Below are 15,426 nucleotides of genomic sequence, written 5' to 3' on the forward strand. Positions count from 1 at the left end.
GGCGGCAGCAGCAGCAGCAGCAGAACTGAGGTAAAGAGGACAGGAAGGAGGTCTTATTTAAGCCTGTACAATGGGGCATTGTGAGAGCAGCTTTACAAAGGACTGCTGAGAAGAGGATGGGCTCAGGTACCCATGGCCAGTCAGACATAGGCTTCTTTCTCAACTCTGCCTATACCAGCTCCTCTAAGCTGCATCAAGAAAGGCAGCTGCGGTCTGGATAGGTTTGTTAATTTTGGATGGGGCTGGATGGGGAAGGGTTCAGCATGTGAGCTGTATGCTTGACACCCTTGGTTTATAACTAACAAACACAGTTTGCCTTGTTAAGCTTTAGAACTCTTTTATTTGGCACATTACATAATGCATTTATATACTTTAATGTAACTTGGCAAATAAAATTGTTCCACCCTTCAAGGTATACTTTTGTGTTTTGGAGTGGTGTTGAGGAAAGTTTTCTAGATTTTATGTATTGCAAAAAAACCCAACCACCCAACTCCCCTCCCCCCAAGCCCCATCTCTCCGAAAATATTTTAGTTTTGCAAAATGCTTGTTTTCTTTACTGGTCTTATTCCTTGAGAAGGCTACATTGTAATAAATGTTCTTGTAGATATTTTTTAAAAAAAAATCTTAAAAATTCGGAGTCATTGATATGTTTTTAATATAAAACTACGTATAACATTGTCTACAAGTTAACAAACAAAACACCTTGTAACAACCTTATAACGTCCCTTTCTGTGTGTTTGTTATTTTGGGCTGCACACCTAAATGAGGCGAACCCTCAAAAATAAAAATAAAGCACCGTCTTCACAAAGATTGAGAGAGAACAGTGGCAAATTTCAGACATGAAAGTACTGGAACGAAAAAAAAAAGTTCTTGTAAAATGTACTTTCTGTTTCCCTGTTTTACTGTTTCAATCTTTGTCTTAACTTTAGTTTTATTTCAAGCAATTGCTTTGTATTTGTTCCATTCAAAAACTCTGTTATACATTACATCTCCTAAGTCTCATTAAGTTTATAACAAGTAATTGATAGTTGCTGTTGTAAAATCAGACATCAACAATATTTTGGAGTGGCGGGGAAAGGGTCATGACTGCACTACTTAAACAAAGTCAGGGGGTGGGATTGTTTACCTATTAAAAGAACACAAAGCTTCAAGGAAAATATCATGCTAAATATACTGTAGTGTGTAATCACAATATCAAAAATAATTTACAAAGCAAATTCCATGTTCCGTAGTTACTCCTTTCTTTGCATTATCCAAGAGCTATTTCCAGGGCTGAATATTGAGTTTTTTGGTTATGACAAGTGTGTTGCAGACTTGCTGCTAAAATAGAGGAGAGTACTACCCAAACAAAGAGGACCTGATCCAAAGCCCATTGAATTAAATAAATCTTGGATTAGCCCTATAAAGAGAATGTATACTGCCTGAATCACTTTTTCTCTTTTGCTTCATTTATGTCCTCTTTATGGGGTTGATCCAAGGTTTATTGAATTCAGTGGGCTTTGGATTAGGTCCTCTTTGTGTGGGTAATACTCTCCTTAAAATTAGCAGTATAGTTTTGACAGAGAAACAAAGTTCTATGAAATCTTATTGGAATGTCCAGTTATTAATTTACAGTATTATATACTTATCGGCGAGCTGCTAAATTAAACAATTACAAATCAAAATGCCCTCTCAATGATCTTTTAACTTTCGGTGCACACACTGAACTCCTGTTAATTTTAATGGGAGTTGCATGTGCTCACTAATGAGAATAGCCTCATCCCTCCCCCTCTCAAAATCCACTTGGCTGTTATTTTGGTTTTCTTTGACTACACAGAAGATAATGACTTCTGCCCAGCCTCAGGTAGTTTTCAGTGGTATAGAACACTCATGTGTTTTATGTATAATGTGATTTAAGTCCCCTATAGACACATGGAACAAGATTGTGATATTTTAGAATAAAGCAAGGTCTTTGGTTTCTAGAGGCTTAAATAGGGTCGCCAAGCATCTGGATTTTGACCAAAAGACCTGGTTGAAAAGTCTGGTCATTGTAGTCTGCCTGTAGATAGGAAAAGGGGAAAAAGAGGGGGACATATATCTTAGCTCATTTTCATTAATACTTCTGCTTGATATTCCATTAGAAGGCATGCTGTACTGTCATTTCTTTAAAACTGTATCCAGACGAAGAATTCCTGTTTATTTTCTCAAGATGAAAAAGCCCACTATTTTGTCTACTTTTTTCTTTTGTTTGAGGCTAAAATGTTAAGTCAGGCAGTGTCCAAAGAATAATTTCTAGTGCATTGTCAAACATAAGCACTCTGACATGTTACTTTAATTACAAAAATAATTAATATTCAGTTTAGTTTGCTGAATTTTGTCACAAATTTGTTCAAAGTGCTGGAATTTGCTCCCCAGGCTCTATAAAGCATTTTGTAACAGAACTATAGTCGTCAACAAGTCTTCAAAAACGATATAATGGACTCCAGTGTATTTTAGAAAACTGAATTGTTTGAAAATGAATTGCCAAATTTATGCTCCAGATGCCACGAGACCTAGGAATATATGGATTAATTGATAATGCTAATCAAGCTAGTCATCACGTGAAAAATTAAACTTTGGTTTTGATTTTCATTCAGGTTTTTAGTAAGCTATGAGTAAGCCTGGAGACTGTAAATTTTATTTTTCCTGTAATACCTGGTTAGAACTTTAAACAGCTATTTACTTTTTCTAGGTAGAGTTCTTCTGAATGGATTTTTTTTCTCCCCTGTTAGTTTTGATTAATGCAAATGTAGCTCTTAAGAAATAATTGAATCAGAGAAGGTGTAAACTATTTTGTGAGAAATGTTACTCTTAATAGGTGTTTCTTGATTCCACTGGATTACATGTCTGGTCTTGTAAAATTTTGTAAAATAAGTGTAAGAAATACGATGCCTACAATGGATTTCCTAACTTGTAATTGGGTTTTGTTTTTAGCCGGTTTGTGCCACCACAGACAAGCTCTGGTAACAGATTTATGGCACAACAGAACAGCCCAGTGCCTAGTCCATATGCTCCTCAAAGCCCAGCAGGATACATGCCATATTCACATCCTCCAAGTTATACACCACACCCGCAGATGCAACAAGGTAATTAGATCATTGTTCTATTCTCAGAACTCAAGATAACGTCAACTTTGCTTGGATATTTCACAGTTCTGTAATTCCTTTCAAAGGGCCAAACCCTGCTCACTGTTCATGTGCAAAATTGCATAAGGTTAGCAGGATCTGTGTGTGAATAAGTTAGGCAGGAATTTGTCTAAAGTGTGCAATAGGCTGCATAATTACCTAACTGCCCTTTAAAATTCAGCTGGAATTGGGAGAAAAATAGAATACAGCAATATCAAAAAACCTTACAGAACTGAAATTTTTATTGTTAAATGGTTTTCAAACATTTTAAGACATTTTATGAGCACAACTTGCATTTTCTTGAAACAAGCTGTTCTTAAGGCTTAGTTACTTGGTGAAAATGTAGGATAGTTCTGTATTTCATGTTATGTATATCATCTATCGCTATTTCATATATTAAGGGAAGTGATGAAAACTTAACATGAAGGTTTTTTTCCCCCGTATAACTTCAGGGAATGAACAGTTGTTAGGCTGTAACAGTAAGTTAGAAGATTTGAGTTCGATCCAGCCCAGCCATAAAACAGATTTTGAACCCTCTCAAAGTTCGAAGATGTCACATTTGTCTTTTTTTTTTTTTTTTTTTGAAAAGGTGTTGGTAGTAATAGGGGCCAGCACAAAATGTCTGGATCTTGATCTGGATTCCAAACTCCTTGCTTCCCTCTGACCATTAACATTTGGGATGGGTTTGATTTATGCCTATCTCTACTTATAATTAGGGTCACAGTATTCTCCATGATTTTACTGTGGCAAAAGTGGCTGCCAAATCCATTGAGTATAGAAATGACCTTCCATCCCTGCAACAAAAAATATTTAATAGTATGTTCCAAAACCTTACACCTGGCTAACATAAATTTTCAGAGAAGAGGCTTTTTAGCCATCCTCTCAACCGCAGCAAGCAATAAAGGTATCCTGCATGTGTTTTCAGTTTGTACACTCTGGAGCTTCACGTTTAGTAAGATTCTAGAGTAAATAGTGTCTCAGGAGATAGACTGTGTACCCTATGGTATCATGAAATGGGAAGTCCTAAGTAGTGCTTAATTTGTGCCAGGTTGAGCCCCGGCACCTCTAGGCTTAGCAGTTCATCTCTGGGCTTGCTGCATCAGTTATGAATGTGTAATAATTGCTTGAGCCCCACTATTCTTTCATAACAAAATTAAGCACTGGTCCTAAGGCATATAAAACTCAAATCAAACATTAGTTTCTGTCCCATCCTTGGTATGGAGAACAGAATATTACTCTGCTACCGACAAAAGAGAAGAATGAAGACCTTGTTGCCATCTCTGAAAGCATTGCAAGGAATTTGTGGGGAAAGCAGAAATTATACTTTTCCTACATATGCCCATCTCATAGTGAGGTAATGGGAGAAGGAACTTTTAATGTGTGTTCAATATTTCTAATCTTTGTGGTAATATATTATTTTCATAATTGTGGTAACTAACAAAGATATAAGCTTGTAAACAAATATGACCAAGAACAAATTCTGTGCCAAAACACCCAGAAAAATGGCCAAAAAATATACATTTCCCTAGAATAATTTAGAATTTGCAGTCTAAATTATAAAATGTTCTTGATCTTTCTCCATTTTAATTTTTATTACTGTTTTTCCATGCTTTAGATACAGCCAAAATTTGCCATGAGTTACATTAACTTGATGAGGAAGTATGCATTCTGTACATATCTGTTAATATAGGCCTACTGTTTTCCCTACTTGTTGTTGTGCTGCTTCACATTTTCTTTTGAGACATAGCTTGAGCTTTTTAGTCTGATCTTTTGATGATAGAATCTTTGACCTTCAGTCAAGGAATTTTTCTGATCTTTCCTTTTTCTTTTCCAGTGGAACATTTGTCATTAACAAATGTCTCTACAGCTATTTGCATTGTTTCCTGGCTTGATCCACAAGTGTTTCCCCTTTATTCACGCCTCTAACTTCTCCACTGTAACTAAATGCAAGTCTAACTTATTAAAGAATCTTGTATATTAAACAAGTATATTTCACTGAGTAAACAGAATTGGTCAGACTGGTATAATATCATAAATCCCTGGTAAATGTTAATTCATAATGCTTGTAACTACTTGTTGCTGAAGCGGTGCTGGTGAATTCAGTTGATTGCCAAACATGTCGTTGATCTCTCTCTTACATGTATTATCAATAACTGGACTTAAGAAAACCTGTTAATATTAAATATTTGTATAATTATGGTTTTTTTTTTTATTTCAGCTTCAGTATCCAGTCCCATTGTCTCAGGTGGGATGAGGAACATACATGAAAATAAAGTTTCAAGTCAGTTGTCTGGCAATTCAGCTAATCACCATGCTGATAATTCTAGACATGGCTCAAATGAAGACTACCTACAGATGGTGCACAGACTAAGTAGTGATGTATGTTACACCCCCAACAAATTTTTTATCTGAATGGAAATGTTTGACAAATATTTGAATTGTGGGACTGGTCTAAAAACCAAATATTTTGCTAGGTTGCTGTTGACATTTGAAAAGGAGTAATCAATTTAATTAATTTTTCAATTTCTGTTTGTGTAGGTCTTAGTTTTCAAAGGTATTTTAAATGACCACTGTTTTACTTGAAACCACTTTTGCAACATTTATTTTGCATTGAAGAAAAGTGAAAATTGTCTCTGAATCTTAGCTTATTTTAAGAGGGAATTTTGCTTTGTTTTAGTTGCTCAGATACGGTGGTGATGTGGACAGGATAAGAGCCTATGTAGATACATAGCTCATCAGCCCTTTGTTGGTTTCATGACACATTTGAAACACCCTATTTAAAAGGTCTCTGATGTTAGATAGTGATATGATCCTGTCAAGCCTGATGAAAGTTTCTTTTGACTTTGTATTTTTACTCAATACCTGTGAGCTCAAATGTCTTGCATGGAAATTTATTTTCCTGGCATCTGTGACTTCAGTTCATATAAAGGGGGGAGGAGGGAGGTGAAATTCATGCTCTAATGACTGATACACAGTTTAGTAGATTTTAAAGAAGAGAGTGATGCTGTGAACTCATCCCAGATTCTTTACTAAATTGGTGATGAATATTCCACTTAATGAGTTTCTCATCCTGCCAGCATTTTCTCAGCCTGTGTATGTATCTTGCTGAGGTAGTTCTTTACAAGCATGATATGTAAGAACCACTAAGAATGTTTTTTGGCATCAGTTCTTTGAGCAATGCTGTTGTAATGATGCTCACTACAGGTTATGAGAGGGGCTTGAACTTGGGATATTTAGCATCAAGTCAAGCCTCTTCCAGAGTAATCACTACATTAGCTTGCAGCAGTAGTAGACAGTTATCTATATAAACTAGCCAGTAGAGTGGGAGGGAGACATAACACACATACAAGCGTGTTACACTTTCTCACAGAGGACCATATCAAGCGTGTTAACACCTGTATCCTTAAAACCCTGAGCACAGTTAACTCAATAAAACCAAGAGAGGGTGAATTAACTGCATCCTTTTTGTGTATTAAAACAAGCACACAATCATTTAGCTGTTTCTAGAATATCAATGATTGTGTGTTCACCAAACAAGCAATGAACAGTTAATGGAAAATCCATAACTACAGTGTGAATTCAATAGTATTACGTTTGTAATATAAAAGCAGCATCCTGAAAATCCAAGCTCTCTGCCTCAGTGGTACAATTTCACTAAAGTGGGAAGCTTCTTCCAGCATCAAATATACATGTTTCCCACAGCTAATTCTTATTTTAAAGGTACACTGCCAAAACAATCATCCGTTTGTTAAAAGAAGCTTTTTTGCAAAACTTAAGAACTGGTAGAAATCTTTCAATGACATTTAAAAATAATTATTCCAAGAGTGGGGTTTTTTTTCTTTTAAAAAAAGTTTCCACACAGTATATGCAGCACCAAGATTGAAGCAATATCTTAGTACATGAGAAGCTAGAACTGAAATTGTCTGTCTAGAAATCGAGAACAAATTAAACATAACTGGTCTAGTGTCCTTGTTCAGTTTGACTGCAGAAAGTAAACAAAAAGTAAAGTACATTCAGTTTTTTAAATCCTTTTACATTTTAATATTTTAAGATAAGAGTTAAGGAATTACAAAAAAAAAAAAAAAACTTGACAGCATCACTTCAATTAAAGCAGATGCCTGATTGCATCCAGTATAGTGAGTATTGCAGAGAAGTTTTTATTGTAATTTCCTGCTTTCACACACAAGTTTCTGAAACATTCTGCTTTAGAGCTGAAATTTTCTATACTTAAATGTCTCTCTGAATGTTTTTGTTTTTTTTAAATTTGAGCAATATTCAACTGTTTTTGAGTTTTAGAATGCAAATAATACTACTACTTCCAATAGTGTCCCTATGGGTACGCCACTGTAGGTGCGGCAGCTCCACATGCGCGTGGGATGGGAGATCTTTTGGTAGCAGTGCCCATTGGGCTGCACATGCACTCCTCCCCATCTTGCACTGAGAGGGGCCTCTATATATAGCGCTGTGTGGTCCATGGACCCTCAGTTCCTTCTCAACCACCTTTGGTTTGGGATGGAATCTGCTAGCAGAGTCCTTCTTCCTTAGGCTTTAGTCACACTCTCTCTCGTTTGCCTTAGTATATAGCTGTTTCCATTTGTTTGTGTGTTTTTTTTTTAAAGGGAGAAAAACAAATTTTTCATTCTCTTCTGTCCCCGTTATGATCTTATGATCTTAAATTGAAACTTCTCCTCATGGAAAGTTTTCGTATTTTTTTTTCAATTGGTAGCAAAGGGAGTTCAGGCTTGTATTTATTGGCTCATTGGCATGAGTGCTAATATCAGAGAACTTCTAAATATGTATAATTCTTCATGACAAACTAAATAAAGTGGTGCTTTTAGCTAAAACATATTTTCACTAATTCATATTTATTTTTTGCATGTGCTGGTTGTAGGTTCTCACTCGGACTCTGATTTCATTGTAAAATATACATAAAATATGATGAAAAGTGTCTAAATTTCAAAGCGTCTTAAATGTGCTAGTAGCTGTCTTGTGACCTCCTTCCAGTATTTTTTCTGATTAGACTTCTTTTTAGAAAATAAGTTTATAATATACATTATCATCACTGTTTTTAGGATGGTGAGTCTTCAATAAGGAATGCTGCATCCTTTTCTTTGCGGTCACCACAGTCAGTGTGCTCTCCAGCTGGAAGCGATGGAACACCTAAAGGTACTCTTATAGCTAAAACAGGTTGTTTGTATGTATGTATGAGTTTATTTCCCAATGATAAAAGACAAGTGAATTTATAGGCTATATAGTTTGATCTAACTAGCATTTTATGTTCAGATAAAACCGCAGAAGTTACATACACATAATGATATTTTTAATTACAATTTTATCTTGGTCCCCCTTTGACTGGAAACCTGAGAAGGACCAAAATTTGACTTACTATATTTTAAAACAGACTACTGTGGAAGATAGCAAGATCGTGAACCCTGTACATGTTGAGGATTAAACTATTAGAAGAACAATTTTCCATTGTTCTATGGTTCAAACACATCACTGAGTTATTGATTTCTTTATATTTATAAAAGTATCATAACATAAAACAGTTATTGCGTTAATTGCAATGAGACACATTGAATTTAAAAACACCGTTTAATATCTACTGTGGGTGTGGCCTAAATATATTAGCTGGATAGGAAAAGTAGGAGGGCAGTTTAGTAAGATAATTAAAAAAAACCTAAAAGTAGTTCTTTATACCAAGCTCTAGAACGTGTGTGTGTGTGTGTGTGTGTGTGTGTGCATGTATGTTTGCTTATTTTTCCCCTGAGTGCCTCCTTACCATTTTATAGCAGTAATTGACTGTGACTCGGTGAATGGAGTACACAATTCTGGTGTATGGCAGAGGATCCAAAGCTATGCAAATACTTAATAACTCAATGCCACAATAATAAAAAGGGGCAAAAATATTTTTTCCTGCCATACCACTGGAAGATAATAAAATACAATGTTTCCTAGATGGCTCAGTGAGGGAGCAAGAGAGAACTGAGACAAAGGATAGGGTAGAGAAGGGAGGCAGAAGATTGCTAAAATGCTTTTCACAGTTCATTGTATTATATAGCTATCCTATGAAAGATGAAGCTGGAAGGAAGATGGGTGGAACCCCTGGTGGGAAAAATTGTGATTGAAGACTGGCAGGTTGGAGTAAAGAATTTATGAAGTCTTGTGCTGGGTTGTGTAGGTGGCAAAAGAATAATTTAGTTGCTGCCATTATAGCATCCACAAAGTCTTGATCAGTATAGGTGTTCCAGTTAATAAACAGTTTGGTGAATCCAGTCAACCTCACCTCAAACACAATTGTCACCCACCTTGAAAATTTTTCAGCCAACTTGTAAGATTGCTTGGACTTGGACTGGTTGTGGCAGAAGCATAGCAGTGGTGGACCAGTTGGTGTGAATTAGTATGGTTCTGGAAATATTGGAGGCATTTCAGGCTCTAATCTTTATATTGGATCCACACACCTCTTGTTTGCTGAAGTCCAAAAGGGAGGTATTGAGCTATTGATGGAGCCAAAATGCCAGCATCTCTTAGTGTAGTTATTATTAAATCTTTGATCAAGAGATTATTTTTTGATGGCAAGAATCTCAGCAAATACTGCCCTGTCTCTTATCTCCCTTGTAGAGAATCTTACTGAGGTGGTTTGAAATGGTTCTAATAATACTTAAGTTCTCAGACCACTTGATGTATGACCGTCTGTTTTTTAGGCCTTGATGTGGGGGGGAGACAGCTTAGTTGCATTGACCAGTTTCCTCTTGGTGATGAATGAACATCTAGTGTCCATGCTGATTATTTTAGATCTCTTAGCTGTCTTTGATATTGACCCCTGAAAATATTGTTGACAAGACTGCAAATAACAGAAGAAATTGGTATTGAAAGAAAATTGTTTGCTCCGTGGAGGACCTAAGGGGTGGTATTGGACTTTTGCTCATCAGAGAGATCACATGCAAGGTACCATAGGGTTTCCAGGTTCTCAGCCCTCTGGTTCAACATATGAGGCCTTTAGGGAAGATACTGTAGATATTGAGCTTCTCTGATTTCAAAATATAGATAACCCTGAGATTTTTTGTGTATTTAATTAGACTTTAAGAGTATGATTGCTCAGTGTTTAATTATGATAAGCACTATTTGGCTGACACAGAATTTGAACAGGGAAAAGGTAATGTTTTAGACTGGGGAAAACTCCTGCAAGAAATGACGGAAGTTATATCTGCTGTCTTGATTGAGTTTGCCTGTCTTTTTTAATAGAGTAAAAAATACCCTTACTCTGTTATGTTTGGCTGCACCTCTCTTCTTACAAATACCAAAGACAGCTCTGATTTGTCTATAAGTATCCAAGGCTCGGGCATGCCTATTCTGCCTTCAATTCAGGTTCCGTCTCTCCAAACATGCAAACAGAGCAATGGCTTAGTATTCCTATGGTTCCTGTTACCACATCTTCTTTTAAAGCCAAATTTTGGGACAGTTGTGAGAAGTGTGTAGTGGATCATTCCCCAAGTAGGACTACTCATCCAGCTCCATCCTTTCATTATTCTCCTCTTTTCCATCATGGCAGAGCCAAACAAAAGGGGCTCCATCTGCTAAGAGATCTTTTCTGGAGCTACAAAAGGGGAACCCTGCCACAATTGTTCCCAGTCTACATGCCCTCACTGTGCCAAGAGAAGGGGCTCAGAGTCTGGATGATTTGTTTGGGCCGCATATTCCACCCATGCCAGCCAAGAAACAGATGGAGACATCTTTGCAAGGGTTCTCTTAAGCAACAAAACTTGATAAACAAGACTGTGCTCATCAGTCAATAGTGTTGCAGGGTTACATTGAAAAATCTCCCCAAAACTTTTGTAAATCCTTCTCTAAAGAGTACCAAGCCAGGATCTTCATAAAAAGTAACAATAATGGTGATATCTAGATCTTTATATAGTATTTTTATTCATAGATTCTCAGTATTTTGCCAAGGAGTGGGTATGTGGGTTATTTGCCAACTGATCTGGCATCTTTTCTGATCTTCCCTCAGGAAGATCTGAGACCTCTTCAGGATTGTTCCCCTATACTTCCTCTCCAGTTATATATTGGATGATAAATAATACCAGGGCTCATGACACATCTCCGTGGACTGTGATCCAGAAAAGAATATCAGAGAAGAAAAGAGTAATCTGTTATATTATTACTCTCCCCCACAAAAGGGAAAATAACCTCCCAACCAAAAATAATTTTTTAAAAAAGCCAAAAGCATTCTTGATTCTCATATCTGTCCACAAATTCTAGCTCTTTCAACAAAGAAACTTCTGAGCATAACAACTTCAAGCCAGAAAAACAAGAAGCATTTGCCCTTATATGTGAAATCATGGGAGGACAGTGGTGGCCACCTCTGCAGAAAAGGCTAATATAATTCTATATTAAGAGGAATATCATGAGTAAGGCATGGGAGGTAATTGTTCCACTGTACTTGGCACTGGTAAGGCCTCAGCTGGAGTAGTTTGTCCAATTCTGGGTATCACACTTTAGGAAAGATGTGAACGAACTGGAGAGAGCCTAGAGGAGCGCCTCAAAAATTGTGGAAATTTTAGAAAATCAGACCTATAAGCAAAGGTTAAAAAGGTTGAGTATGTTTAGTATTGAGCAAAGAAGACTGAGTGGAGGACCTGTTAAGTCTTTAAATATGTTAAGGGCTGTTATAAAGAGGACAGTGATCGGTTGTCCATATCCTCTGAAGGTAGGACAAGAAGTAGCAGCAAGGCAGATTTAGGTTAGATATTAGGAAAAAGTTCCTAACTATAAGGTTAGTTAAGTACTGGGGTAGCTTACCAAAGGAAGTTGTGGAATCCTCATCACTGGAGATTTTTAAGAGCAGATTAGACAAACACCTGTCAGGGATGATCTAGGTATCCAGATCCTGTTTCAACATGAGGGGATAGGCAAGACGACTTCTCAGGGGTCCATTTAGCACTACTTTTCTGTCATTCTGTAATTCTCAGGGAAAGCTATATGGGAAATAAAAGCCCCAATGGCACAGACACAGGTGGCCCAGGTCAGCTGACTCTGGCTCACAGGGCTTGGGCTGTGGGGCCAAAAATGGCTGTGTAGACGTTTGGTCTCAGGCTGGAGCCCGAGCTCTGCGATCCTCCACCCTCAGAATCCCAGAGTTCAAGCTCCAGGCTGAGCCTGAATGTCTACACAGCAATTTTTTGGCCCCAGAGCCTCAGTCAGCTGACCTGGACCAGATGTGGGTTTTTACCCCCTGTGCAGACATACCCTCAGTAAGCAACTCGGAGTACCCTGTCCAGACTGATATACTTAAAGAAGAGAATCCCTGAACCGTTGTCGATCACCTCACCATGAGTCAAGGCAGACACACACACACACAGAATGAGAGTCCTTCCAATGCAGCAAAGTTCTGATAACTTTCTGGTACTGATGTCCACTGTGCCACAAGTTGTCTATCTTTACCTGTAGGTCATAGGTCTGACAGGCTCCATGCACAGAGATTACTCTATTGGCCAAATGGCATGCAAGAGTGCTTAAAGGTTTCCACTTGAGGGCTAGAAACTGTTCTCAGTAGGAGATGCAATGAAAGGTGAAGGTACCATTCAGAGTGATCCATTCCCTCTGTTTCCTCTGAAAAAGGAAGCTGACTGATGGTAGGATTCCCCCCTCTGCGATCTGAATCCTAAATCTCTGATGCCTTTCAGAGTGTGGGATCAGACCCAGGGCATCATAACAAAGAGAATATGATGAAAGGTCAGACTCCAGAGCATCCACTTCTTAGAGATGAGAATGATCAAGGTGGCTCTTCCAGGATAACCTGAGAAAGAAACAGTGTGTGGTTCAGTTAGAAAATGTGACAACCATGCTACAAATGTATCATCAAGAGGTAGGAACAAGACATTTAATTTAAATGCCAAAGTGAAGTAGATTGTCTCCTGGGCAGAAGCTCATCTAACCTCTGCTAGGGTGATTCACCCAAAAGGATTGCTGAACAAAAAACCTGCCTGGCTAAGCCATCAGAGATAGACAGCTAATAATGGTTCCTGAACCTGCATGTATTCAAGCTAGTATTTAGAGAGGCGTAGCTCAGTTCGACCTAAGCCTTAGCTGAGACCCACCTTAATGGGATATGTTAATGTTCAGTTGTAATGCAAAAGACAAGGCGAGGAAAATAGACTGAAGATCACTGGGAAAAGATGGTCTGGCTCACAGATTTCCAAGTCAGCTTCTCTAAAACACTTCTCACTCTCTTCCTTTTTTTTGCTACTAGGAAGAATGATTAAGAAGATATAGGAAGGATGCTGCAGCTGTCATCCTTACCCCAGACTGGCCAAGAAGGGCTTGGGACTCAAATGTTTTGGAGATATTACACAGGCTTCCTTTTATTCTCCCTAGCAGGCAGGATGTCCTATTTTAGGACCTGCTTCTGCATCACATCCCAGATTACTCGAGTCTGATTGTTTAGTTATTGAGCAGCAAGTCCTAAATAAGGTTGGATACCCCTTCCAAAGTAATGGAGGGTCTCTTAGCCTCACATAAGCCTTGCACCCTCTCAGCCTACACAAGAGTTTGGACAAAATTCTCCTATTGGTACTAAGAAAGATCAACTAGAGGAAATCAGGCTTTCCCATTTGCTGAATGTCTTACAGGATGGCCTACACTTGGACCTAGGGACCACCACCACCACTGCTTCTTGTGTCTCAGCACTAAAGACTGTTATAAAATCAGGCTCATCCAAGTCTCTCGTAGATCACCCCATAGTATCAAAGTTTATTATAGCAGCACTCTTATTTAAACCAAACCTATCCTCCCTACATGGGATCTTCACCTATCCATTCAAGCAGATGATATCTAATTCACTGTATTTCCTTGCTATGAAAACATTCTTCCTCATCATAATCACGTTAGCAAGAAATGTCTCCAGAAATCTTTGCTCTTATGGCATGAGCCTTATAATATTTTCCCTAAGGGCCAGGTTGCTCATCATGCTTCTGAGTTATTCCAAAGTTAAACATATGCTTCCTAACATAACAAGAGATCATTTTGCTTGACACCTCAACATGCAAAAGAGCATGGCATATGCTGTTTGTGGGAAGAGCTGGTAAATTGTATCTTAGTAGAACCAGTCAGTTCAGGACAACCTCTTTATTCATTTATTTTCACCCTAGATGCCTAGACTTGACAGCTTCTAAATCCTTCTTAGCCAGGTGGCATTGCCAGACATACACAGCTGAGAATAAACCAGCCCTAGAAGGAATCAGAGCCTATTTAATATGCTCAGTGGTGGCATCCTGGGATAGGACATCAGATATCGTAGGGGAAATCTGTACTTTTGCCACCTGGTCACCTACACCTTTATAAAACTCTGTTAACTACTAATGTCATTCCTGTATACACAAAAAGAAAAGGAGTACTTGTGGCACCTTAGAGACTAACAAATTTATTTATTTTTCCTTCACCAGGAAGGTGCTCCAAGTGATAGTTATATATGTTGCTTTTTAGGGAAGGGGAAACTCTTGTTTATTCCTTCTTCTCCCTCACTATTAATTTTTCCTTACAGCTTGCTAGATCCCAAATGTGGTGGAGAAGTCAGAATCCAGAATGAAAAAAATTAACTGATTATTTTTCTGGGAATAATCTCACAACCCAGTCCACCTCATCTGAGATCGTCATCTGAGATCCTTTGGCCTCTTCAGGCTACTCTTAAATAGAAAAAGCCTGATTCTGTATTGCCCTATACTTTATGTATATGTCATGCCCCAGAGCAAAGTAAGCGCAGATTGGTACTGTTTTACACTCACTTTGCACTAGTATAAATACTTTACAAGGTGAAAGGCAATGGACAATCAGGCTTTTAATGTCATTGAATAAGACATAATTGTTAAGAATAAGACTTGAGTGTTCCATTACAGCTTTAAAAGTACTCATTTGGATTGAGAATAGAAGTGTATGTGGGGAATGGAGGCAAGCATGTAAGGTCTTTGGACAAGTTTGTGATGCCTCTGATATCTGCCAAAAGAGAAATACAGTCCTTATGTCCTGTTGTGGGAGAGGGTCATTACCAGAAAGGAAATAATCCGGTAATAGATTTTCTCCTATATGCTGTAGTAAACTAATCTTGTAGGTTCTGGAATATTTACACTTGAGGTCAAAAGGATCTCAAGTTATATATCACAAGAATTGAAGTCAGTGGTGGAAGGCAGAATGAGAGACAGCCTTGGCAGAAGCCAGGATTTTGGCCTGGGGGATGAAGATGCGGGCTGATTTGAGAAATGCTGGAGTGAATAGCTGCAAGATTTTTAGA

At 37.9% G+C, this 15,426-nt stretch overlaps 1 protein-coding gene across 6 annotated transcripts in view; it reads left to right on the top strand.

Moving 5' to 3' along the window:
- The window catches only part of NIPBL (NIPBL cohesin loading factor), a 295,049-nt gene that overhangs the window by 145,792 nt on the left and 133,831 nt on the right, over positions 1-15,426 (top strand). For all 6 annotated transcript variants that reach the window (XM_073343794.1, XM_073343792.1, XM_073343793.1 and 3 more), the window contains 3 exons: positions 2,953-3,104; positions 5,362-5,522; positions 8,216-8,309. In XM_073343794.1, coding sequence (XP_073199895.1) covers positions 2,953-3,104; positions 5,362-5,522; positions 8,216-8,309 — 407 coding nt within the window. The remainder of the gene's footprint in view (positions 1-2,952; positions 3,105-5,361; positions 5,523-8,215; positions 8,310-15,426) is intronic.

The sequence above is a fragment of the Lepidochelys kempii genome, chromosome 5 (genome assembly GCF_965140265.1).
Source record: "Lepidochelys kempii isolate rLepKem1 chromosome 5, rLepKem1.hap2, whole genome shotgun sequence".
Taxonomy (NCBI): Eukaryota; Metazoa; Chordata; order Testudines; family Cheloniidae; genus Lepidochelys; species Lepidochelys kempii.